Raw genomic sequence first — 26,163 nt, 5'->3', positions numbered from 1 at the left:
ACTCACCTTGTATATGTTCAATTCCTTGAATACAGAAACATCAGTGTGAAGTTGAAGTCTTAAACATACTAATGATAAGGGCAAACTAAATACTGTACGAAGAGCTCTGTGGTAATGGCTAAACCATAGTTGCAGACTTGCGTACCTGAACAATGGTCCAGTCCACTGCGCAAGAAATTGTCATACTATATAAGTGACACAAAACACTGAAGGAGTGGTTTCAATCATTCATGATTTGGCAAAGAATTTAGTGAGTGCACTGTTAGTATTTGCCTTTGATTGATTTACTGATTGATGGAGGAAGGTTATGGGACTAAATGGTGAGGTCATCAGTCCTGCAGTATTTGCCTTTGTTGTATATTAGTACAGCAACACATAGTTAATGAACCTGAAATACAACACAAAGGTACATATCATTATATGGTTGTGAGGAACTCTCAAAGGCTGCAATTGTAAACTATTTGATTTTTGATTTGCGGAATTCGGAGTACAGCTTTTACTGAATACTGCAGAAAAATTTCTGCCCGCAAGTACAAAGGTTAACAGAAGACAAATACTAACCTCAAAATGAGCCTTGAACTGCATCTCCTGCTGCTGTGCAACTTCCAGAGTTTGCTGCAGCTGTTGAATCTTCATGTGGCTCATTATCTAGACGACAAACAGTGATAGTTTTCTGTGAGAATATTGTCAAATACCAAAAGAAAACAATTCCTTTAACTTCAGATTTAAGTTAACAGCACACAAAATACTTCCAAGAGAAATTACTTTGAAACAGTCTATGGCTTTTAAAAATTACTTTGATATGCATATCCATAATCATTATTTTGTGATTTGAAATTAACATCTTAGGAAGTCATAGCATCATCATCATCATTGTCATCGTCATTGTAGTCATCGTCACAATTATTATTTTTGTTATTGTTATTATTATTATTATTATTTATTAATTTTAAATGTATTCAATTATCATTCACTTAAGGTAGTGACATGTCCCCTATTCATGTGCCAATAATACAGAGGCCTCATGAGACAATACATTTAAAAAAAATAACATAATGAGGAAAGTGAACAACTCACTTGCATGTACTAGTGGGTGAGACACAGATAAATTTAGATTTGTATGAAAACTGAAGGGAGAAAGGGGGGGGGGGATAAACTTAGATTTACAAATGCAGTATCTCATAAAATTGCAATGACAGTCATGAGAGCTATCACTCCTGTTTTATCTACATTGTGATAAAATTCACAAAACTGGAAGGAAGATAATAACAGAGAGGAGGGGATGACACACAGACTGCAGGACTGAGAGATCAGGGATGGCACATGAATGGACTAGCATACTGCATAGTTTGAGAAAATGACAGAATACTTCTTTGGGGGGTTACAGATAGACACCCTTCACATCCAGGCACAATAAAATATAGCCTAGCCCTGGGAAAGGGTGTGACTGAGTGCTTCAAGGTCTGGATGGTGATGGGAATACTGGACAGTGGCAAAGGATTTGTTGGTCTGACCATAAGAATGGTATCAGTAATCTATCAGTAATCTGTTGCCATGGTAACCGGGCAGAGTACTGTCTGTCTGGAAATTCTATGACGACATTCCCAACATATTTGGACAATTCCTATCTTCCACTGCAGATGCAATGCCTGTGGGTGCCAAGGTAGTATGAGATGCACTCTGTGGTATGGAATGGGCGACAACTGTCAAAATCCAGAGACCGTTGGTGTTTGGATGGAACATAAAAGTGCTTTACACAAACACATCATTTCTTCAACCTCAGAATCCCACCAAAGACCTATGATTCAGCAAGGAAGTCCATTAAATCATTCCATCAGGGATGTTATCTCTTATTATGAATTATTGCACCCTTAGAGATCACTATCTGCTTGTGGGTACTTGAGGTAAGCTGTTTAATCCAGTGGACAATCATTTCTGAGCAGCAATTGATGATGGACTGCATAGCTGGGCATCATCCAGCATGGTGTAGTGGTAGAGATAACTGCTGAGGACAAACGGGACATTTCTGATAGTATTTTAAATTAAAAATGAACTGCTTATTGACAATTCTAGAATTTTGCTAGCACTTTTGCTGTGGTGGACATAAATACACGTCCTGTTCTAATGCTCCTCAGCTGCTGTGGACATGTATACGTGAGCCACTTGGGTTTTCCTACCATACTACATATGTCTGTACACTTCCTGAGCCACTAGCCTCACTGCCACAGATGAGTTATTTTATATCTCGGTGAATAAAAGAGTTTCGAGTATTTATAATACAACATATGTATCTCTTTACACACTATAATTTACGGAAATATTTATGAAATATGATGATCGTTATGACCACGTAATTCCCCATCCACATGTATGGAAGTGGGCATGTCATATGTGACTGTCAATTGGTTACAAAAATCAATAACTCGAGAATCGAATGAGATATTGCTCTGCTCTCAATTTTAAATAAAAACATTGATATCTTACATACATTTCATATACTGCAATATATGAGCTAAAATCAAGCACACACGAAGTTTATACAATGTGTTTTTGTATCTGAAATCTCTTTAAAATTTTGTTCAATGTGTTACTTAATTTGATGCAGCACAGTGACTATGACGAATAACAAAAAGACATTCAATCCTTTATCAAGCAAAGATATCACACCATAAGGTGTGCAAAAATTAATTTTTTTCAGTCAGTAGTTTTTGTAAAATCGAATGACAAGTATTCTGCAGAAGCTGGCAAGTCCACATGGGAACACTGCACACAAATGTTTGTTGGATACAAAAATCAACAATTCAAAAATGAAATGAGATAATATTCTGTTCTCAATTTTTTTTCAAATTTGATATCTTATCTACATTTCATACACTGGAAGATATGAACTAAAATCAATCATATGCAAAGTTTATGCAATGAGTTTTTACCTCTGCAAACTCTTTAAAATTTCATGCAGTGTTTTACTTAATGTGATACAGCACAATAACTATGATGAATAATGAAAAGAAAATCAGTCCTTTATCAAGCAAAGACATTATATTGTAACATGTGCAAAAATAAAATTTGGTCAATGAATAGTACCGTAAAATTGGATGATAAGTACACCACTGGCCATTAAAATTGCTACATCAAGAAGAAATGCAGATGATAAACGGGTATTCATTGGACAAATATATTATACTAGAACTGACATGTGATTACATTTTCACGCAATTTGGGTGCATAGATCCTGAGAAATCAGTACCCAGAACCACCACCTCTGGCCGTAATAACGGCCTTGATACGCCTGGGCATTGAGTCAAACAGAGCTTGGATGCCGTGTACAGGTACAGCTGCCCATGCAGCTTCAACACGATACCACAGTTGCGGGGCCACCGTTGACCAGACGTTTTCAGTTGGTGAGAGATCTGGAGAATGTGCTGGCCAGGGCAGCAGTGAACATTTTCTGTATCCAGAAAGGCCCGTATAGGACCTGCAACATGCGGTCGTGCTTTATCCTGCTGAAATATAGGGTTTCGCAGAGATCGAATGAAGGGTAGAGCCACGGGTCGTAACACATCTGAAATGTAACGTCCACTGTTCAAAGTGCCGTCAATGCGAACAAGAGGTGACTGAGACGTGTAAACAATGGCACCCCATACCATCATGCCGGGTGATACGCCAGTATGGTGATGACGAATACACGCTTCCAATGCGCATTCACCGTGATGTCGCCAAATGTGGATGCTACCATCATGAAGCTGTAAACAGAACCTGGATTCATCCGAAAAAATGATGTTTTGCCATTCGTGCACCCAGGTTCGTCGTTGAGTACACCATCGCAGGCGCTCCTGCCTGTGATGCAGCATCAAGTGTCTCCGAGCTGATAGTCCACGCTGTTGCAAACGTCGTCGAACTGTTCACGCAGATGGTTGTTGTCTTACAAATGTCCCCATCTGTTGACTCAGGGACCGAGACGTGGCTGCACGATCCATTACAGCTATGCGGATAAGATGCCTGTCATCTCGACTGCTAGTGATACAAGGCTGTTGGGATCCATCCAGCACGGTGTTCCGTATTACCCTCCTGAACCCACCGATTCCATATTCTGCTGACAGTCAAGGGATCTCGACCAACGCGAGCAGCAGTGTCGTGATACGATAAACCGCAATCGCGATAGGCTACAATCCGACCTTTATCAAAGTCGGAAATGTGATGGTACGCGTTTCTCCTCCTTACACGAGGCATCACAACAACGTTTCACCAGGTAACACCTGTCAACTGCTGTTTGTGTATGAGAAATCGGTTGGAAACTTTCCTCATGTCAGCACATCGTAGGTGTCGCCACCGGCGGCAATCTTGTGTGAATGCTCTGAAAAGCTAATCATTTGCATATCACAGCATCTTCTTCCTGTCGGTTAAATTTCACGTCTGTAGCACATAATCTTCGTGGTGTAGCAATTTTAATGGCCAGTAGCGTATTTTATAGCCATGGATTGTTGTCTCCGAACAGCATTTGGCAAGTTGTACAGCCACAAAAAAAAATAAAAAATAAATAAATAAATAAAAAAATAAATAAAAAATAAAATTTAAAAAAAAATAAAATAAATTAAAATAAATAAAAAAAACCACGCTCAGCACAGAATGTAGAGAGCACGCCTGTAGCAGTGAAAGGGTTAAGGTAATCTTTGTATGAGTCTGGAAAACTTGTTCTCCATTCAAGAAGCAATTCAACTAAATGTGTATTTTATATTGTGTTCGTATAGAGAAACTGCTTCCAGTAATAATTACTGGCATATACTGTCAACATTTATTTCAAAGATGGTGTACAAGTCATGTCACTGCATACTTTGGAACATCAACATTGGCATGAGTCTTATTAGGCTATGACAGAGATATAATCATTTCAAGAAAATAACTTTAAGCCAAGTAAAAGCCAATGGCTATTGTTTACATGGTCACAAAGCAAGCTTGTGCAGACTATGCTTCCACGTGATAACAGATAATGAATCTTTTGCATATAGTCTTGCAAGCTTTGGCACAATGTTACATCTTTCATCGACTTGTACACCTAGAAATGCATTTCTGGCCAACCAGGAAGCATATCAACACAGACACACTTCATTGTATGTTGTCATGAAGTATGACAAGGTTTTAAATCAATGGAAGGATATGCCTTCCAGATTACTGTGACAATACAGGACACAACAGACCATTTCCTGACTAATGCAGCAAAAATTGTCTACACTGTATGCAATGATGTCACAGAACAATTAATGTTAAATTTTATATACAGACTGTAAATTTTCCTATAACTTTGATACAGGCTATCACTGAATGGTAGTATGAGCCTCCTAGCTGTAGAACAAGAAAATTTTTGAGTTGTCATTCCATGGGTTCTGCAGGATGAAATCTTACAGCTCTGCATTGGACTGGATGCGCAGAAGGACGGGAGTGGGAGGAGGGGAGAGGGAGGGGGGTTGGCTGTTGAATCACAGAAAGCATCTAGTGCACATCATCTCATCTACTGGCAACATATAAAAACTGAGATATTAAGAGACTAATCTGAGAGTGATGCAACAAGGCTGCAGTGATACAGATGGTCATACCATGGCCAACACCCAAGGAACTGTGAGTCAGTCCACTTTGATTTAATGGAATCTTTCATGAGGATATTGCAGATGCCCTCTCTAAACACTCTTACAGTAAAGATGTACTTCCCAACTGCCAAAGCAAAATCTGAAGTTTGAATGGCATCACCAATTTGGCAATAGAGACAGTACACTTTGAAACACAAGAAAAAATATCTTGTACAGATTTATAAACAACAAATTCTGTAGTCATCAAGGGACAACTCCACGGAAGCTTGGTTAATCTTCTGAATCACCAGCCAGACTTCAGCAATCAACAGTTAGAAAGCACATGGGGCATTGTACAGCAAATGGCACTGAAGGTGCAGCCAAGTAGAATCTGGCACAGTCAGACATCATCCTAGGTGGGCCTGGCACAATGTGAGTTCCCAAAACCAAATTGGCCTAATGTGCCGTGGTAACGAGGTAGACACACTGTGCTGGGCATCCTACTGTGAGCTGGCTTTCATCACTACAGCTGTGTATCACAGATGCTCAAGTGACCCAAAGACTGCCCAGCCACTGGTGAACACAGTCAGATCTTCCACAGGAAACACTCCACCTGGTAGTACCACTTGTGATGCAGTGCTCAGGACAATGTTGATCTTGCTAATGACTGAACTTTTTTGTTGCCTTGCTAGTGAGCACTACTTATCCCCCTTACCTTGTGCATTATAAACATCCCATTGTAAATTTGCAAATAGTGTCTGCATAAACACAGCAAATACGAAACATTCATGCACATATCTGGTTACAAGGCCAGTTAGCAATCACTTTACGGATCTCCATATCACTTTTCAGTACATATCAGTAGGAAGCAGTTCTCGTCTAATGAGGTTGTTAGCAATTAGAATTATGGTGCTCATGTCCAAAATAGGAACACACACACAGATCTGAATTCTTCATGGAAAATATAGGAACTAGTACTTATGTACTACAAGTAAACCCAAGTAAGCAACTGAAACATGGCATCTGTACATATATGGGCTTTGTTTGTAATAGTCACAGATGTATGAGTCGGGAAAAGAGATTTAGCAAATGTTTGCAACTATATTCATTTAATGCTTCACACAGCATAAAACACAGAGTAAAATGCCCTTGTAAATGTATAAACAGTGGCATCAAATGTAGTACTAGAAAAGATGATGACATTACAGAGGTCTTTGAATGAACAAATTTGTCTGTGTAAGTAAATATCTTACATTATGTACAAAAACAATTTTTTATGATCTACACATGCCCCTACTCTCACTAGAAGCAAAGGAATATGTCAAAAGGAGTTCTGTCCAAATTTGTACACTATTTTCGCAGCAATCAGAAGTAAGGAATACATCTTGGTGTAGTGTGTGCTAAATCGTGGTATCTCTTTCAAACTTGTGAGACAAAAGGAATTACTATCCCACACTACAACAGTGTCTAGGGTGCTGCCATATTTTCTGCATGAGGTATGGTTGAGAAATTTGCCCAAAAGCAGGAAGTATTGCATTTATACTAGATGGTTGATCAGCTGATAAGTACATGTGCCACCAATATGTTACTGTGATTACGTATTACAAGTAGGATCTGCTAAGTAGGTTTCTGCTCATTAGCAAAGTTCCTGGAGATGTACATCACAACAGGAAAAATATAGATGGTGCAATTAATTCAACAAAAAGAAGAAGAGAGACTAGATTTTAATGCCACTGCAATTACAAGGTCATTAGAGATGGAACAGAAGCTCAGATATTGAAGTATAGGGAGCAAAATTGGCTGTGTATATTCAGAGGAACCTTCCTGGCATTTGACTTCAGCAGTTTTGGGAAGCCAAGGAAAACCTAAATCATGGATGGTTGTATGGGTAGCTGAATCACCATCCTTCTGAACACATGTACTGTGTCTTATCCACTGCATCACCTTGCTCAGTAAATTAGCTAAATTGCAGATATTGGTATATATGTTGAATTATTATTATTATTATTATTACTATTATTATTATTATTATGAAGGGAGATAAAAAATAAATGGGATTTTTGTTCCTGAACTTCAATGGTTGGTAGGATTGGCCCCGCACTTCTGCTATGCTTAAGAGGGAACATTAGAAGTGAGGAGAACATGCTTTTAGACATTTCCCACTGTTTTGTCAGTAATGCTCACGATGTCTGAGCAACAGGTGAACCCCTCCATTGCACAATGCATAATTATCAAATTTCCTGCTCGTGAAGGAGTTACAGCGGTGGAAATTTGCCAAAGATTGCCTGCACAGTTTGGTGATAAAACATTATCAAGGATGCGTGTGTTTGCCTGGCATAAAATGTTCAAGGAAGGACAAGAATGTGTGGAAAATCAGAAACACGATCGCCATCCTCGGACCAGCATTACAGACAAAAACATTCGTGAGGTTAAAGACATTACTGACAACCATCGATGGGTGAGAGTATCAGAAATTGCACAAAAAGTCAGAATCAGTTATGGGAGCTGTCAAGCAACCATCACAAATGACCTACAGTTCCATGAAGTGTGTCCTGGATGAGTCCCTAAACTTTTGACCAAAAATCTGAAGCTGAGACGTTTGGAGATCTGTCAGAGGCTTACAACAAGGTTTGTGGAAGAAAGTGATGGATTTTTGAGTCAGATCATCACCTGAGACAAAACATAGGTTCACCACTACACTCCAGAATCCAAACAAGCCAGTAAGGAGTGGGAGGAGAGGCAGCACCAGTGAAAGCCAAGACTCGACTGTCAGCTGGCAAGGTTCTTTCAATCATTTTCTTCGATCAGCAAGTGATTTTTTGCATGAGAGAAGCACAATCAATGCTGCTTACTACTGCGAACTGTTGAACAAGGCAAGAGTTGCATATCGCCACAAAAGACAAGACCAATCGATTCGACAGGTCATCCTCCTCCACAACAATGTGCGATCCCATACTGCAGCTCTAACTGTCTCCAAGCTACAGTAAACGCACTGGACTACACTTGATCATCCTCCTTACAACCCAGACTTATCATCCTGCGATTTCCATTTATTCGGACCACTTAAAGAAGCTCTAGGAGGGCGATGATTTAAAGAAGACGAGAGAGTAGAAGACTTCGTGCGCAAATGGCTGGTGACACAACCCAGTCCTTTTTATGATGAGGGCATCAAAAAGCTGCCCATATGCTGGGACAAATGCATTTCCAAAGCAGGAGACTATGTGGAAAAATAAATTATAATTGCCTTGAGTTTTTCAATAAATGAATTTAAATAAAAAATAAAATCCCATTTATATTCGATTCATCCTCTTATTATTATTGTCTTTATGTTTCACAACAAAGATTACATTGTTAGGTACAATCAAAATACGAGGACCGTTCTCTTCCCCCCCCCCCCCCCCCCCCCCCCCCAAATCCTCCGATAGGGTATAAATAAAAGTTACCAAAAGTTTTGTACACTTATGGTGACTTTTTTGCAACACAATTACTGAAAAGATTGAGACATTTATCGTACTTGTGGACAAGTTTTGCAATACCCTCTTCAAAAAATGCCGCCAATGACTGCAAATGAGCATTGATGTTGTTTTGAAGATCTTCGTTGGTTTGAAAGTGATGCCCTCCCAGGCACATCTTCAGTCAGCACTCCTGTTTGTTTGTTTGTTTTGAATGACCAAATTTTTGACTTCAGGAATTGTGTTGATCCATGACAATGCTCATCCACACACTGCCGGCAGAACCCAATGGCTCCTTGAACAATTTCAACGGGACATTTTCGATCATCCGCCGTACAGTCCTGCCCTGGCACCCAGCGACTTTCAAACCAACAAAGATCTTCAAAACAATGTCAGTGCTCATTTGCAATCATTGGCGGCAACATTTTTTGAAGAGGGCTTTGCAAAGCTTGTCCATAGGTACGATAAATGTCTCAATCTTTTCGGTGATTATGTTGAAAAGTAACCATAAGTGTATAAAATTTTTGATAATAAAATAATTATTTTCTATGAACTTGTCTTTTATTTATAGCCTATCGGAGGTTGTGGGGTGGGGGGGGGGGGGGAGGGGGGGGGGGGACGGCCCTTATTTTATTCCATGTTCCTTCCAGCTTCCTCAGGAATAAGGCTGTTGACTTAAGTGACTTTACGAGTACTTTGTGCAACATGATGCTGGTTCTGAACAGCACAAGATAATGTATTTCAGTGTCTTTACTACAATCTTGGTTCCTAGATAAAGCCTCTTAAAACTGTGTGCCACTAATCCTAGGGGCACTAATGATGATGAGGATGAAAACAGTTTTTATATTCCACAGCTGCCTGACTTCAGTGCTAATATATGTATATTTCAATTTCTTGTAACAGAACTTAGTATTAATCACACAGGACTGAGATAATAGTTAAAATGCATGATATTTTATCTGGATGATGCACAACAACGTCAGGCTTGTTAGTTGCTATAGTTCTGGCGGTATGAATTAGCTGAATGTACACAATAGTGTTACATCAAGCTGTCGTGACTGCTATTGTACAATTTTTTGGAGAGATCTGGTACTCCTTTAGATCTGCAGATTTGCCGTTGTTATTTATTTCACCACAGAGGAGGGAGCCAATGTAAGAAGAAGACCTGGAAGATTTGAAGGGATCATCTAGTTTAGCACACTGCCTGTCTATATTCAAAATTATACATTTAATTATGATTATGGGGAGAAGGATACTAAACATCGTACAGTTTTGAATGGGAGGAAGCAATCGGCCAATGCAGTTCACCGCCAAATCAAACCACCAATAATATCATATTTTTGTAACAATTCAGACAATTATGATGCTGACCATTGTGAATACATGGACTGAACACTGTGACAAAAGAAATGCTAACTTGATAAATTAAATAGATCAGCAATGATCTGGTGCAGTATTTAATAGTTTCTCTTGGGTCGTTGACAAACTGCAGTAAGATAAGCGTCCAGCATCTGAGTACCCCATATTAACGGAGGTTCACACAAAAGACTGAAGATCATAGGTTCCCTGCTAAAATGTTGAGTGGATTTTTATTTTCCTCACTTAGAAAAATTAAAGCTACAAAAACGAATTGTTGTAACACTTTCCTAATTATTCTTCGGATGCATAACGATGATATATATGTCAGAGAGAAATCTGGTGATAGTGAAACTGCACACAGGGCATAGGCCTTTCAAAATTGACAATTTTGTTCCTAAACCTCCTCATGAGTGGCCGTAAGAGGATGCTTATGGCGAGAAGATGATTGAGGCATGAGCTCATGAGAAAACTGATGAAGTGGATATCTACACCAAGACTGAACACGCCATTGCTGACATCTTGACTTCTGAAAAAATAGCAAATAGCATTACAATTCCTTTAAAGCTGATTATGTACACTGATAATGCACATTTTTATTAACTTTCTGAAATTTATTACAAGTGAAGATAAAACCCCTAAATTTTGTAGATGGCGCATTCAGTACTGTATATTATCTGCATGACTACCTCCATTTCAGCATGGTTGGAATAGTTTTAATTCGCAAAAGACATAGGTTGTACTCTGCTGAGACTTTTGTATAAAAATATATATCTCTGAGACTAACTGCATGACACAATTTAATCATAACTATTTGTGAAAACTGATAATTTTTTAATTATTATTTCTTTTGCTTTACTATATGTACTGTTACAGAATACCAGAGACAGCACCTAACTCTGCAACTTAAATAGAGCAGATGAGATAGACAAAGACATTCTCTGATTTTTATTTCTTAAAATTGCTTTCAGTCTGGCATATACCTCAAGTTGGGACTTGTACTGCAGTTCTTGTTGCTGTGCAGCTTCCAGTGTTTCACGTAGCTGCTGGATCTTAACAAGGTTTTGCTGTCGTGCAACTTCGATGTTATCAAACGGTGGTCGCTGAGGGCCGGGACCTCCTAGTACCTGACCAGCTCGCATTGTGCCTCCTGGGCCTTGCTGCTGTTGCTGCTGTTGTTGCTGCTGCTGGGACTGTTGCTGTTGCTGCTGTTGCTGTTGTTGTTGTTGCACAAGTAGTAGCTGTCGATCCTGTCCCTGCAGGATGAGAATAATAATGGTATATTCAATTTATGTAATCACAATACAATGCTTGAAAAATGTATTCAAAGTAAAATTATCATTACGCAGGATACTGGCAATAAGATGGCTGCCATTGGAGGAACTTAACTTTTTCTGAAAATGGATATGTTACTGGATTTTTGTGTACACTATTAGTGATCTTGCCAGGAAAAAAAGAAAAAAAACTATTACAATGCAGGACAAAAACTGAAAAAAAGGAATCAATGCGTAAACGTTCCACAACCAAGAAATACAAAAAGCTGGCAGTGGAATGTGCTGAACAAACATGATGGAAAACTTTTCAGAAACACTGACAAATGAGTAATGTTCCCCTAGTTTTAAAACTTTCCTGCTCATGTATGAGGTGTGTTCAAAAAGTGACATTCATTTTTTAATTTTGCATGATGTGTTACTACAGTTTGAATTTCTTATTTTTGTTATTTTGAAAAACATGACTGTATAGTATATGTATAGTGTTAGCCATAATGAATATTTAGCCTGTTGTCAGCTGTCCAAAACATTGTGTGTGCACTTTGGTATTATTTATTTTGTATGAAAATGCATCAGAGAATTTGCATTAAATTTTGTTATAGGAAAGGAATAAAGTGCAAAATTTCTCCTCCTGAAGGTAAGCTAGCTTGCCAATTCCTTGTAGTGTTACAGTTTTCTCAAGAAAACTTTCTTTTCGCTACAAAAAATAAAAATGTAAAAACTTGCTCCGGTTTGTTTATTTTGCATAGCCTATAGCCTTCTTTCGTGGCTTTGTTCACAAGGCACTGGATGAGCTGTCTTTCCTATAAATGTGCAGGGATGATTTGTGAAGGTAGATATCATTTCTTCTAGCTGTGGAAAGTCCAGGTTGGAATACAAACAATTATGGAAAGGACAGATTGCCATTCACCGTATAGATGACATGCTGAGTTGCAGACAGAAACAGTTAAAAGCTTGTTACACATTAAGCTTTTGGCTGAAGCCTTCATCAGAAAAGAAAAAAATACACATGTATTCATACAACTGTGTATGCCTCAAACACAAATGATTCTTGCTGTTCAGGCTAGAACAAAACTGAAAAGCACTGAACAGGAGCAACAATCAGTAATGGCAGACCAACGACAGAATAAGAAAGTGCGATTGATGTCCTCTCTCACCTTCCTTTCAGGTGCAGAGCTGAAGATGCTACACTGAAGTTCTTGAAATGTAAATGCCTATTCATCACCACCCAAGCACATCGTATCCACGACAGACTGGAACGAGCTTTTCTTCATGAGCGAAATCATACAACACGGAGAGACTTGGCAAGAACGGATCAGGAACTTCCAGACATGTTCTATCAACAAAGTAGCAGAATGCATCAAGGTGACTGGGACGAGATCGATAGAATCACTCACAGGTTCATGCAGAACGAACTAGAGTGCCGCACTGAGCGCCAGTAGAAGATGAAGTTTGAAAGATGCCAGAAGCAGACTGACAAGGCGATTCCCGACATGGAACATTTCGAAGCAAAGGCACTGGACTCGGCAACTTGTAAACCTAAGGTGTGGTATAGATATTTCGATGATACTTTCTTTGTGTGGAGCCATGGTGAAGAACAATTCGGTGACTTCCTAAGACACTTGAACAGCCTCCACACCAACATAAAATTTACCATGGAAGTAGAAAAGGACAAGAAACTACATTTCTAGATGTGCTGGTCACAAGGGGTGGTGAAAACCTGGGACATAGCATGTACCGAAAACCAACACACACGGACCAACACCTGCACAAACTATAAAACCACCACCTGAGGCAGAAAAAGAGGTATGATTCATATGCCCCTAACGTGAGCAGTATGAATATGTGAGCTGCAGCACCTCAAATGTGAAATGCAACACCTGGAAAATGTTCTGAGGAGCAATGGGTACTACACAAATTATATTAGAAGTGTAACAGAGCCAAACACTTGGCAAAATAAGAAATCAGAAAAAGAAATTTCGGGTACAGCCTTTCTGCCATACAGTCACAGAGTGACGGACAGAATTGGCTGTATATTGCACAAACACAGTGTAAAGACAATTTTCAAACCGACAAAGCAGATCAAAGAATGTCTTGGACCGGCAAAGGATAAAAGGGACCCACTTGCAATGTCGGGAATATACCGCTTACAATGCACATGCGGAAAAGTTTATGTCGGAATGACTGGATGATCAATCAGCACTAGGATCAAAGAACATAAGCGACACTGCAGGTTGTGGCACGTGGAGAAATCAGCCATGGCAGAGCACGTGTTGAGTGAGACCGACCATGTAATAAAATTCACCGACACGGAAGTTTTGGTTGTAGAGAAGCACTATCACACCCACTTGTTCAGAGAAGCTGGAGAAATACACAAACACAAGAATAGATCAACAAGAAAGAAGAATGCCTTAAGGTAAATGGATCTTGGCTTCCCATACTGCAGCGAACGACCGTCGCAGGTAGCAAGAGGAGAACCACACCGGAAATGACCACGGAGAAGCCCTCGGACATTCGCGTGCCAGGTACATATAGTCTGCGGCCACAAGCTCGGCTCCAGTTCACCACCGGCAGTGGAAGGTGAAGCACTGACAATGCCAGCCACTAGTGCTGGCAAAATGTCAGTAAAATCATCAGACCAACATCAGCCGAATTACCTGAATCAGAAGCAAATAGGCAGTTTGTCAATCAGTAATGAAGTGGCGAAGGGGAAGGGACAGCAGGATACAGGTGGGAAAGAGGAAACAGTGCTGCTGGTGAAGTGTGCACGGACTAGAGATGGCAGACGAGGCTACCTGGAGTGTGCAGGGACTAGAGATGGCAGACAAGGCTATCTTATGCAGCACTGGGGGACTGTGGGGGTGGAGGTTGGGAAAAAAGAGAGCAGAAAGGAGAGGAGCAGAAAAGGGGAAAAAGAATGGTGGGTGCATTGGCATAGAACAGAGCACAATGAGGGTGAGGTGTGGTGAGTTGGGAGGAGATGATAGGACAGAGGGGAGCTGAAACTGTTGGGTGGTGGGTGTGGGTACATTAGGTTACAGTGAAAGACGTTAAAAGATGAATATCAACAATTTTAAATAAGGGTACTGCAATGTAGCAGAAGTGAACCGGGTGACACTGAGGAAATTAGATTAGAAAATGACTGAAGATTAGAGTTTAACATCCCATCAACAGTGAGGTCATTAGAGACAGAACACATGCTTGGATTGCTTCAATGATCAAAAAGGAAATCTGCCATGCCCTTTCGAAGCAACTGTCTCTACATTTGCATGCATTAGAGGGAAATCATGACAAACCTAAATCTGGATTGCCGACAGGGATTTCAACCATCATCCTCCCAAATGCGAGTCCAGTGTGCTAACCAATGCGTCACCTCACTCCATATTAGGAAATGGCACACTGAAATCAGCAGACAAGATCTGCTACTAAGGGACCAAAATAACTGACAATGGCAACGGTAGAGAGGATATAAAGTACAGTTTTGCAATAGTAAGAAATCTTTCTAAAAAAAGAGACCTCTGTCAACACCAAATATGAATTTTCGTGTCAACATCAAATATGAATTTTGGTGTCAGGAAGTATTTTATGAAAGTAACTGTTTGGAGTGCAACATGATACGGAAATGAATCCTGGATTTAAAAAATACAGACATGAAGAGATTAGAAGATGGTGCCACAGAAGAATGCTGAAACTTAGATGGGCAGAGGGGGTACTGGTTCAAACTGGGGAAAAAGGAATTAAAGCACAACTTGCCAATAAGAAGGGATAGGCTGACAGCAGATATCTTGAGGCATCAAAGCTGAATACAGTAAGCACGTTCAAATGAACAAAAGATGTAATCAAGCATAAATGAGGGGATTTGCACATGATAAACTACCGTGGATGACCAAATCAAACAAGTCTTTAGACTGAAGACCATGGCAACAAGAATGATGGATTTAGGGCTATTCTCACTTCAGAAAGACGTAGTTTTACCTAGTATGTTAGCAAATAAGTCTTTGGATCGGAAATTAGCTCCCAATATTAAGTGGAAACGTGGTTTACAATCTTGGTTTATTCTGGAAAAGCATTGTGTTGAAGCTACAGAAGAAAACATACAGTATAGCATACTATCTGGATCAGCCCAGTATCTACATCTACATCTGCAAACCATTGTGAAATGCATGGCAGATAGTACTTTATATGGTACCAAATGTTAGCGACTCTTCCTGTTCCATTTAAATGTGTAGTGCAGAAAGAATGAATATTTAAATCCCTTTGTGTTTGCTGTAATTTGTCTATCTTTCTTTTCAGGGTCGTTATGGGGACAATAGCTGACGAATATCTCCAGTATCTTCACTTAATACTGGTCACTGCAATTCTGTAAGTAGCTTTGCGTGAGATAATTGGCATCCAACTACAAGACTCTGTCAACTTGGGTATTTCTACATCCTTGTGACTCTCCTCCATCAATCAAACAAACTTGTGACCATTTACACCACCCTTCTTTGTATATGTTCAAAGTCACCTGTTAGCCTTATTTAGTAGTGTGCCACACACTTGACCATTATTCCAAAATGGGATGCCAAATGATAAGAAAGCAATCACCTCTGTAGAGTCACTGTTTTTATTCACGACATATCAGTAGGGACACAGTTCTCAAAAATCAAGAGACCCAACTGCTCTTCTTTCATACACAGTAACCCCAAATTAATTATTGAGCTGCAGATAAGTATTCATGGAAAGAAAGCTGCTCAAGAAGATTAGCTTAGTTAGAAAAGTATGAGGAAGAAAATAGGTCTGATCTTCCTTGAGGCACTACCTCAGAATTAAATCATTCAAAGAAATTACAGAAAACTTCTGAGAAGATATGTTACAAGAAGAATTAAGAAACATATTATTTCTTCACTTTCCTTCTTGCTGCAAACAGATCACAAAATAATCATGACAAAAAATCAAAGAAACGAGAGCTGATATGGACACTTACTGAGTGTAGTTCTTCCTTCACACTATTCCTGAACTGAACAAGTAAAAAATGAGAATGAAGTACCCTCTGTGACAAATCAGAAGATGGCTTGCAAAGTACAGACACACATCATTATACAGAGAACATAAGCTGTGATACACAAACAAGAATCCTAATACCACTCAATATGAATACAGGTTCAACAATGTGTGCAAAGACAGATTGCTACTTACTGTAGAGAAGACATGTTAAGTTGCAGACAGGCACAATTAAAAGACACTTACTTAAAGTTTTCGGCCACAGCCACCATCAGTAAAAAAGAGACACACCACTCGTACACACAAGCAAGTGCACCTCATGCACACATGACCACCAACTCCAGCACCTCGGGCCAGACTGCAACTATCACATAGGATGCAAGCAGCAATCTGGATGCAGCAGGGAAGGGGAAGGGATAGTAATGTACGGATGGGAAGACAGATGAACACTGTCTGGTGGAGTGTGCAGAAACTAGAATGACAACAGGTGCAGCTTCAGGAGGTTGTGGGGCATGAAGGCGGGGAGAAAAGGAGCAAAAAAGGAGAGAAGCACGGAAAGATGGGCAGACGCATTGGCAGAGGGTGGCAAATAAACAGGGTGGGAGATGAGAATGGGAAGAACATGACAGGACAGAGGAGGTGGAAAATGTTGGATGGAGGGTGTGGGGTCAGTGTGTTACTGCAGGACAAATACGGCAGCGGAGAATGTGTTGTAAGGATAACTCCCACCTGCGCAGCTCAGAAAATCTGATGGCAGAGGGAAGGATCCAGATGGCTTGGGTAGTTAAGGAACCATTGAAATCAGTGTGTTATGTTCAGCTGCACATAGTGCCACAGGGAGGGCTACTTTGCCCTCGGCCACAGTTTAGCGGTGGCCATTCATTCTTGGCCCCAATTTGGTGGTGGCCTGCACCCTGGTGTACAGCTGGTTGGTAGTCATACCAATAGAAAAAGCTGGTAAATGACATGGCTGCTTTCACAGGTGGCCCAGCCCCTCATTGGGTAGGATAAACCAGTGACAGGAGTAGAATAGGTAGTACTGGGTGGGTGGACTGACTGGATTCGCATCTGGGTCTTTCACACAGATATTATCCTTGTGGCAATGGGTTGGGATTGGGAGTGAGAGTGGCACAGAAATGGACTAGGATGTTGCGGAGGTTGGGTGGGCGACGGAGCACCACATTAGGGAGGCGAGAAGTCTCTTGGATAGGCTGTACCTCATTTCAGGCCTGATGATAGGTAATCAAAGCCCTGGCGAAGAATATGGTTCAGTTGTTCCGGTCCAGGGTGGTACTGGGTGATGAAGGGGACACTACATTGTGAATAGTTCTAGGGGGGGTGGGGGGGGGGAGGATTGGGGGTGTGAAGGGAAATGGCATGGAAGATCTGTTTGCAGATTAGATCTGGGGGATAGCACCCGTCTGTCTTTGTCAGACCCTTAGCATACAGGGCAAGAAGTTCTGAAGCTATGCCATCCCCGGGTGGCCAGGCTGTCCGGGAGGGTCTTTTTTGTGTGAAAGGGATGTCAGTTGTCAAAATGCAGGTACTGTTGGTGGTTAGTGGGTTTAATGTGGCCAGAGGTGCAGATGGAACCATCAGAGAGGAGGTGGCCAACATCTAGGAAAGTGGCACGCTGGGTAGAGGAGGACCACATGAAGTGGATGGGAGAGGTGTTGAGGTTGTGAAGGAACAAAGATAGGGTGTCTTGGCCCTGAGACCAAATAATGAAGATATCATCAATGAACATGAACCAGACTAGGGGTTTGGTGTTTTGGGAGGCTAGGAAGATCTCCTCCAGATGGCCCATAAAAAGGTTGGCATAGGAGGGTGCCATGTGGGTGCCCATAGCTATGCCATGGATTTGTTTATATACCTTCCCTTCAAAGGACAAGTAGTTACGGGTTAGGATAATGTTCGTAGGGTGTATGAGGAATGAGGATGTGGATTTGGAGTCTGAAGGAGGCTGGGATAGTTAGTGTTCAACAGCAGTAAGACCACGGGTGTGAAGGATGGTTGTGTATAGAGAGGTTGCGTCAACAGTCAAAAACAGGGATCCAGGAGGTAAGGGGTGGGGACAGTGGTGAGTTGGTGAAGGAAGTGGTTGGTGTCTTTGATGTGGGAGGCTAGATTATGGGCAATTGGTTGGAGGTGTTGGTCCTCATTGACCAAAATTCTTTCTGTGGCGGCACAGGAACCAGCCACAATCAGGTATCGAGGATTGTTGTGTTCATGGATTTTGGGAAGCATGTAGAAGGTGAGTGTGCGGGGTGACATAGGCGTGACAAGTGAAAGGGTTTCAGGGGAGATGCTCTGGGAAAGGCCTAAAGCTTTAAGCAAGGATTGGAGGTTGTGTTAGACTTCCAGGATGGAGTAACTCTGGCAGAGTTAATAGGTGGAGAAACCAGATAACTGGCAGATGCCTTCTGCCAGGCAGCCACTGCAATTCATAACAACAGTGGTGGAAGCTTTGTCTGCAGGTAGGATGATTAGGTCAAGATTTGTTTTGAAGTTGTGTGTGTGTATTCTTTCTTCTACTGAAAGGCTGGTGTTCTGAAGAAGGGACCTGGGGAAGGATGGTGAGGCTAAGTTGGAGGTAAGGAGTTCCTGGATGGTGACCAGTGGGCGGTTAGCTGAGAGGGGGAAAGGATCATTGTTGGATGGTGGTATGAACTGGAAGACAAAGGGTACAATGTTGGAATCAGAGGGGTTTTGGTTCAAGAGATTGGTGGCAAAGAAGTGTTTCCATTGCAGGGATCGGGAGAAGGAGAGCAGGTCTCTGACAAGCACAGGGTGATTAAATTTGGGTGTAGGGTTCGAGGTGAGGCCTTTGGATAGGACTGAAACTTCTGTGGAGCCGAGGGGTTTTGGTGGAAAGATTAGGTGTTGTGGGAAACTTTTGGCTCTGGATTTGTAGGAGAGTTGGTAGGGAGTTTTGGGGGATGTGGCAAGTTGAAAAGGTCAGCCAGGTAGGGTTTAGCTGCTATGAGGTGTGGACAAGGAGGAACACTGTGGGTACGATATGGGTTGCATAGTGGTGCTCCAAGGTGGCAGTGGGATATCAGCAGAAGGTGGTTCATAACTTGCCACTGATTTCTCAAACCCTAACTACCCTAATTCCAACACTGCACCCTGCCTCTTCCAGTTGATACCACCATCCAACCATACTCCCCCCCCCCCTCCTACCCCTTCCACCTAACCATCAGCTGGTCACCTTCCAGAAATTCCCCATCACAACCTTAACCTCACCTTCCCTCCCTGGGTCCATTCATCACAACAACAAACTTTCAGTAGAAGAAAGACATACACAACCTCAAAACAAATCCTGAGCTAATCATCGTACCTGCAGACAAATGTTCCACCACAGCCGTTTTAAATCGCACTGACTACCTGGCAGAAGGCTTCCACCAATTATCTGACTAGTATACCCATAAACTCTGCCAGAGTGATCCCATTCCAGAAGTCCAACACAACCTCCAACTCCTGCTTAAAGACTTGGGCCCTTCCCAGAATTTCTCCCCTGAATCCATTTCTCTCATCATCTCTGAGACACCTGCACACCCACCTCCTATGTGCTCCCCAAAATCCACAAACCCAACAATCCTGGATGCCCCACTGTGGCTGGTTATTGTGCTCCCACTGAAAGAATTTCGGGCCACATTGACCAACACCTCCAACCAATTTCCCATAATCTAGCCCCCCATGTCAAAGACACCAACCACTTCCTTCACTGACTCTCCACCATCCCCACCCCTCTGCCTCCTGGATTCACACTTGTGACTGTTGATGCAACCTCCCTATATACAACCATTCCTCATGCCCATGGTATTACTGCTGTTGAACACTATCATTCCCTACATCCTTCAGACTCCAAACCGACTACCTCATTCCTTATACACCTTACTAACTTTATCCTTATACACCTTACTAACTTTATCCTATCCCACAACTACTTCCCCTTTGAAGGGAAAGTATATAAACAAATCTGTGGCACAGCCATGGGCACCCGCATACCAGCCTCCTATGCCACTCTTTTTATGGGCCATCTAGAGGAGACCCTCCTAGCCTCCCAAAAGCACCATTGATGATATCTCCATTATCTGGACTCAGGGACAAGATATCCTATCTTCATTCCATCACAACCTCAAAACCTCCTCTCCAATCAGCTTCACATGGTCCTCTTCAGCCCAGCATGCCACCTTCCTAGACGTTGACCTCCTCCTCTCTGATGCTTCCACACCTCCATATTAAGTCCACCAACCACAACAGGCTTTCACAGACAGGTACTATCCCCAGACCTAGTCTGCAAACAGATCTTCCATCCCATTTCCCTTCACACCCCCAATCCTCCCACCACCCCCCAAGAACTGGTCACAAAGACGTGTCCCCTTCATCACCCAGCACCACCATGGACTGGAACAACTGAACCACATCCTTCACCAGGGCTTTGACTACCTATCGCCAGCCCTGAAATGGGGGACATCTGACCCAAGATACTTCCCATCCCTCCTAAAAAGATGTTCCGTCACCCACCCGATCTCCACAACTTCCTAGTCCTTCTCTATGCCACTACCACTCACAATCCCAACCCCTTGCCACAAGGATCATATCCCTGTGGAAGACCCAGGTGCAAAACCTGCTTAATCCACCCATCAGCACTTTCTATTCCAGTCCTGCCACAGGTTTATCCTATATCATCTGGGACCAGGCCACCTATGAAAGCAGCCACATCATTTACCAGCTCTGCTGCAATCACAGCACAGCTTTTTATATTGGTATGACTACCAACCAGCTGTGCACCAAGATGAATAGCCACCACCAAATCACACCCAAGAGAAAAGTAGACCACCCTATGGCACAACATGCAGCTGAACATAACACACCTGATTTCAATGCTTGCTTCACTACCCGAGCCACCACCCGCTTCTCTGAACTGTGAAGATGGAAATTATCCTTACAACACATTCTCCGCTCCCATCATTATCCCGGCCTCAACCTATAGTTAGATACTGTCCTCATACCCTCTGCCCAACAGTTTCCACCCCCTCTGTTCTATCATGTCCTCCCCACTCTCATCTCCCATCCTGTTTATTTGCCGCCCTTGCAAATGCATCTGCCCGTCTTTCCCTACACCTCTCCTCTTTTGATCCTTTTTTTCTGCACATCTCTGTCCAAAAACCTCCTGATGCTGTGCCTGCTGTCATTCTATTCCCTGCACACTCCACCAAACAGTGTTTGTCTCTCTCCCCACTTGTACACTTCTATACCTTTCCTGTCCTCTTCATATTGCTGCTTGCATCCCATCTGATAGTTGCATTCTGGCTCAAGATGGTGGAGTCTGTGTGCATGTGTGTATGAATGATGTGTGTCTCCTTTTTAGTGATATAGACTGTGGTTTTATGTAAGTGTCTTTATGTGGATTTATGCAAGTGTCTTTTATTGTGCCTGTCAGCAACTTAATGTGTCTTCTTTATGGTAAGTAGCAATCTGCCCTTTCCTACATTGTTGATATTTCTGCCTGGAGTTTCTATTATTTGATTACAGGTTCACTGTCTTAACAACAGTTTCATTTTACTCTTTAACATTCATACTGACGAAGATGAAAGTGATAAGTTTTTGGATGTATGATGAGTGTGTGTGTGTGTGTGTGTGTGTGTGTGTGTGTGTGTGTGTGCGTGCGTGTGTGTGTGAGAGAGAGAGAGAGAGAGAGAGAGAGAGAGAGAGAGAGAGAGAGATCTTTCTGCCTATAAAAATTGAGAAAAGTTTGGTTAAAGCAAATGACCCATACTTTTTGGAGTACCTTAGTCAACTATATCTGTAGCAATTACATACTGTGCACTGGAAGTCTCAGGGAGAATCAAATGAACAATTTTGTGAATTTTCATTTGCTGCTGCTTGTCTGGCCAACTCCTACACTCCTGGAACACTTTCCAGAAGTGTCTCAGCATCTGGCCAGCATTGTCACTTCCTCAACCACTGCACTATTCTGATGTGGTGAGACAGCTATATGTTAATATTGCAACACACAGGAAACAGCAGAATATGTGTTTGCTAGGCAACAGGATTCCAGCACGATTTCAGCTCAGACTTCATTTTTATCAGTATAATTTATTTTCAACTTTTTATCCCTTTACCAACCCAATAAATTTCTCTCTTATTGAATGATTACATTAGGTAGGGACAATATGATGATCAAAGGCATACAGTTTATCTGTTACTCAAAAAAATTTACATTCAAGCATTTAACAAATACCCTCCCCCTCACCCTCCCCCTCACCCCATCCTCATCTGGAGATGCGAGTTACCTGCCCTTCCTTTTTAGCCTCCGCGTGCTATCCTCCACTCCTCCTAAAAAGCAAGCATAGTGTTGTGTATTTTCACATATGCCTAATGACAGAGTACGTTTTTGCCTGCTTAAGGTAAGTACTAGCCAGAAACTGTGTTCCATAATTTTACAGATATCAAGCTTGTATAAACAAACAGTTACATTGTGCCAGTTGAATACATAATGCTGGTAAGGATTGCAGCTTGGCAGGTAGACTACGAACCACTTCCCTCACCAACTCTCACCAACATCCATCCAACTACCACCTGTACCCTATTCATCACTGATAATGCACTTCCCTATACACCAACTTCCCCCATCCCCATGGCCTCACTTCTATCAAACACTGCCTTTCCTAATGACCTTCCTTACACATCTAACTAATTACAGGTTCACATAATAAATACTTCTCCTTTGACAGAAAGATACATAAAAAACTAGCTTATCCGTGGCTGTGCTCACATATCAGTTGTTTTGTTATGATGGATGATGGGGACTCAGTAAATTATTGTATGTGCAATAATTTCAGCTGCCTTCATGTGTTTGTCTGTTTGGGTCACCATAACTTGTGATTAGCGATCCCCCTGGCCCCCTCTATTGCCCCAACACGCAAGCAACATGGCGACACACGCAGCATCGCTGCCAAACGGAGCATGCGGAGAGGTGTGGGCATGAGTGTGAATCTATCTATCGAGCTACCTAGTTACTATACTTTATACAACTTGTACATTATGCAACAAATTCAATAATTATTTCACAGTTTACATTCACTGAAGTAAAGAAAAATATGTTCAATTCCCTACTTTACCCTCTTATGGGTTGGTATTCCCCCCCCCCCCCCCCCCCCCCCCCCCCCCAAAGTAAACTATGTTCTTCCTCAGAATTCAAAATTGGTTCAGTGATTTAGTCATGGAAAGATACATTTGTATTTCCAATATTAGTATGGATTCACAGCATTGCTGTGGGCACCTGCATGGCACCCTCCTATGCCAATCTGTTTATGGGCCATGTAGAGGAAACCATCATAGCCTGCCAAAACCCCTACCCCATGTCTGGTTCAGGCTCACAGAGGGTATCTTTCATGACCTGAACACAGGGCCTAGGCATCATATTCCTATTCCTCCACAGCCTCATTATCTTCTTTCCCATCCACTTCCCTTAGTCCTTCTCAGCCCTCCACAGCCTCATTACCTTCTTTCCCATCCACTTCCCTTAGTCCTTCTCAGCCAATCATACCACACTGCTGGATGTTGGCCTCCACAGGTTGGCAGAAGCTTGAAAATTTCATAAGAGGAAAAAAAATGTGCATACATAGAGACAAGACAAACATTTAAATAATTTTTGAAACTTGTTTGTTTGGTCAAGAAGATATTATCTTATAAACTCTTAAACTAAGTGTTTGGAAAAAGCAGATCCTTGAACCAGTCATACAACAAGATGTATGTCCCCACACTGGAAGGAATGGGATACAACAACAGCTGAAGCAAGAACAGTCTAACAAATAATTCAATATCACCCCTGAGTTTTGCAGTGTCTTTGAAAAGTCTACCTTGAGCCCTGGGAAATATTTCACGCAAGGAATAGACTTGATTTTTACATAGGCTTATTTTATATTTGAAAACATTGAACTTGTCTGCTATATATGTGACCGTACATTCTTCCCCTGGATTGAGAAGTTTAAGGAATTTATTTAATTGGCTATGTTGACTGTAAAAGTGAGGTCAGAAATCCACTAAATGATCACAGTTGTTTGCCACCCTCTTCCCCACTGTGGCACTGTGTGTCAGACCAAACTCGAACTAAGAACCTTTTCCTTTCACTGGCAAGTGCTCTGGTGTTGTAACAGCATTCCAATGAATGATTTTTATAGCACGTAGTACAATGGAATATTAACAACTCAACTTGGCCTTCAATATCGGGCCCAGTAGTTAAGTAGCAAAGCCCAGAAACTGAAAGATCATGAGACTGAATCCTTGTCAGACCAGGCAATATTTCAGTTGGCCTTTAACTGAACCATCACGTCGCAATGATGTGAATATTTGCAGGATTGATACATAGTATGGATTCAGTGTTAAATTGTAGGTCTCCTTTCCCGTGAGGATTACTGGGATAGATTAGGGGCACACAAGTCATCAAAGTTGCATCCATTTTGAACATTTGCACAGCCTTTTGAACTGCTCATAATAATAATAATAACAATTATTATTATTATTATTTATGCATGGCCTTCAAAAATATGTTCAACTGAACTAACTCCCATTCCACACAGACTGATGAGACTACTCCATTTCTCTCTCTTTTGGACAAGATTATGAGTGACATGGTATACCTAATTCCAATCATTTACCTTATGCAATACAACTCATGTTGTAAGCATGCTGGTGGGCACACAACAAGGCAGAGGCACCTATTTGTCAGGTTGGAATGTCTACTATAATTTTCTAGCAGTGACCAGCTGCAAATTTCCTTTTCTTCCTACACCGAAGTGTGAGAGGAGTGCATGCATTCACAGAGTACTGTTTAACTAAGCCTATGTTAACATCCTACGCATTAAAACTTCTTGGCAGATTAATACTGTGTGGCAGACTCAACTCAAACTCTGGATCTTTTCCTGTCACAGGCAAGTGCTCTATGAACTGAGCTAGCCATGCAAGACTCACAACCCATATTCACTGCTTCACTTCCGCCAGTACCTCATCCCCTACCTTCCAAACTCCACAGAAGCTCTCCTGTGAAACTTGCAAGACTAGAACTACTGAAAGAACAGATATCGCAGAGATACGGCCTGGAGGATGTCTCCAGAACAAAATTTTCACTCTGTAGGTATGCACTGACGTGAAATTTCCTGGCAGATTAGAAGTGTGGACCGAGACTAAAACTCAGGGCCTCTGCCTTTCGAGTCTTGGTCCGGCACACAGTTTTAATCTCCCAGTAAGCTTCATATCAGTGCACACATTGCTGCAGAGTGAAAATTTCATTCCTATGGATTAACAGTACTCACCCAAGGTCATCTTAAAAATGCTGTTAAAGAAATTAAAGTATTTTATGTACAGTTTCATAGATAATACATTTACTACTTAATTTTGTTGTAAATAATCTGTCTCATTTTCTTTATGATATCCATTTCTTTGGCATATCTGCCATGGTTGAAGCCATATTCCTCTGTCTTAGGTGCAAGAATATGCCTTGATTCACAGCTAAAATCCCAAAGATCAAAG

General features: G+C 41.5%; 1 protein-coding gene across 5 annotated transcripts in view; it reads right to left on the bottom strand.

Moving 5' to 3' along the window:
* The window catches only part of LOC126412360 (mediator of RNA polymerase II transcription subunit 25), a 152,926-nt gene that overhangs the window by 25,571 nt on the left and 101,192 nt on the right, over nt 1-26,163 (bottom strand). For all 5 annotated transcript variants that reach the window (XM_050081919.1, XM_050081920.1, XM_050081921.1 and 2 more), the window contains 2 exons: nt 11,353-11,625; nt 562-648 (listed from right to left, as the gene is read on the bottom strand). In XM_050081919.1, the coding sequence (XP_049937876.1) occupies nt 562-648; nt 11,353-11,625 (360 nt within the window). The remainder of the gene's footprint in view (nt 1-561; nt 649-11,352; nt 11,626-26,163) is intronic.

The sequence above is a fragment of the Schistocerca serialis genome, chromosome 7 (genome assembly GCF_023864345.2).
Source record: "Schistocerca serialis cubense isolate TAMUIC-IGC-003099 chromosome 7, iqSchSeri2.2, whole genome shotgun sequence".
Classification (NCBI taxonomy): Eukaryota; Metazoa; Arthropoda; class Insecta; order Orthoptera; family Acrididae; genus Schistocerca; species Schistocerca serialis.
The sequence above is the reverse complement of the archived record's forward strand: the minus strand, read 5'-3'. Positions and strand labels throughout refer to the sequence as shown.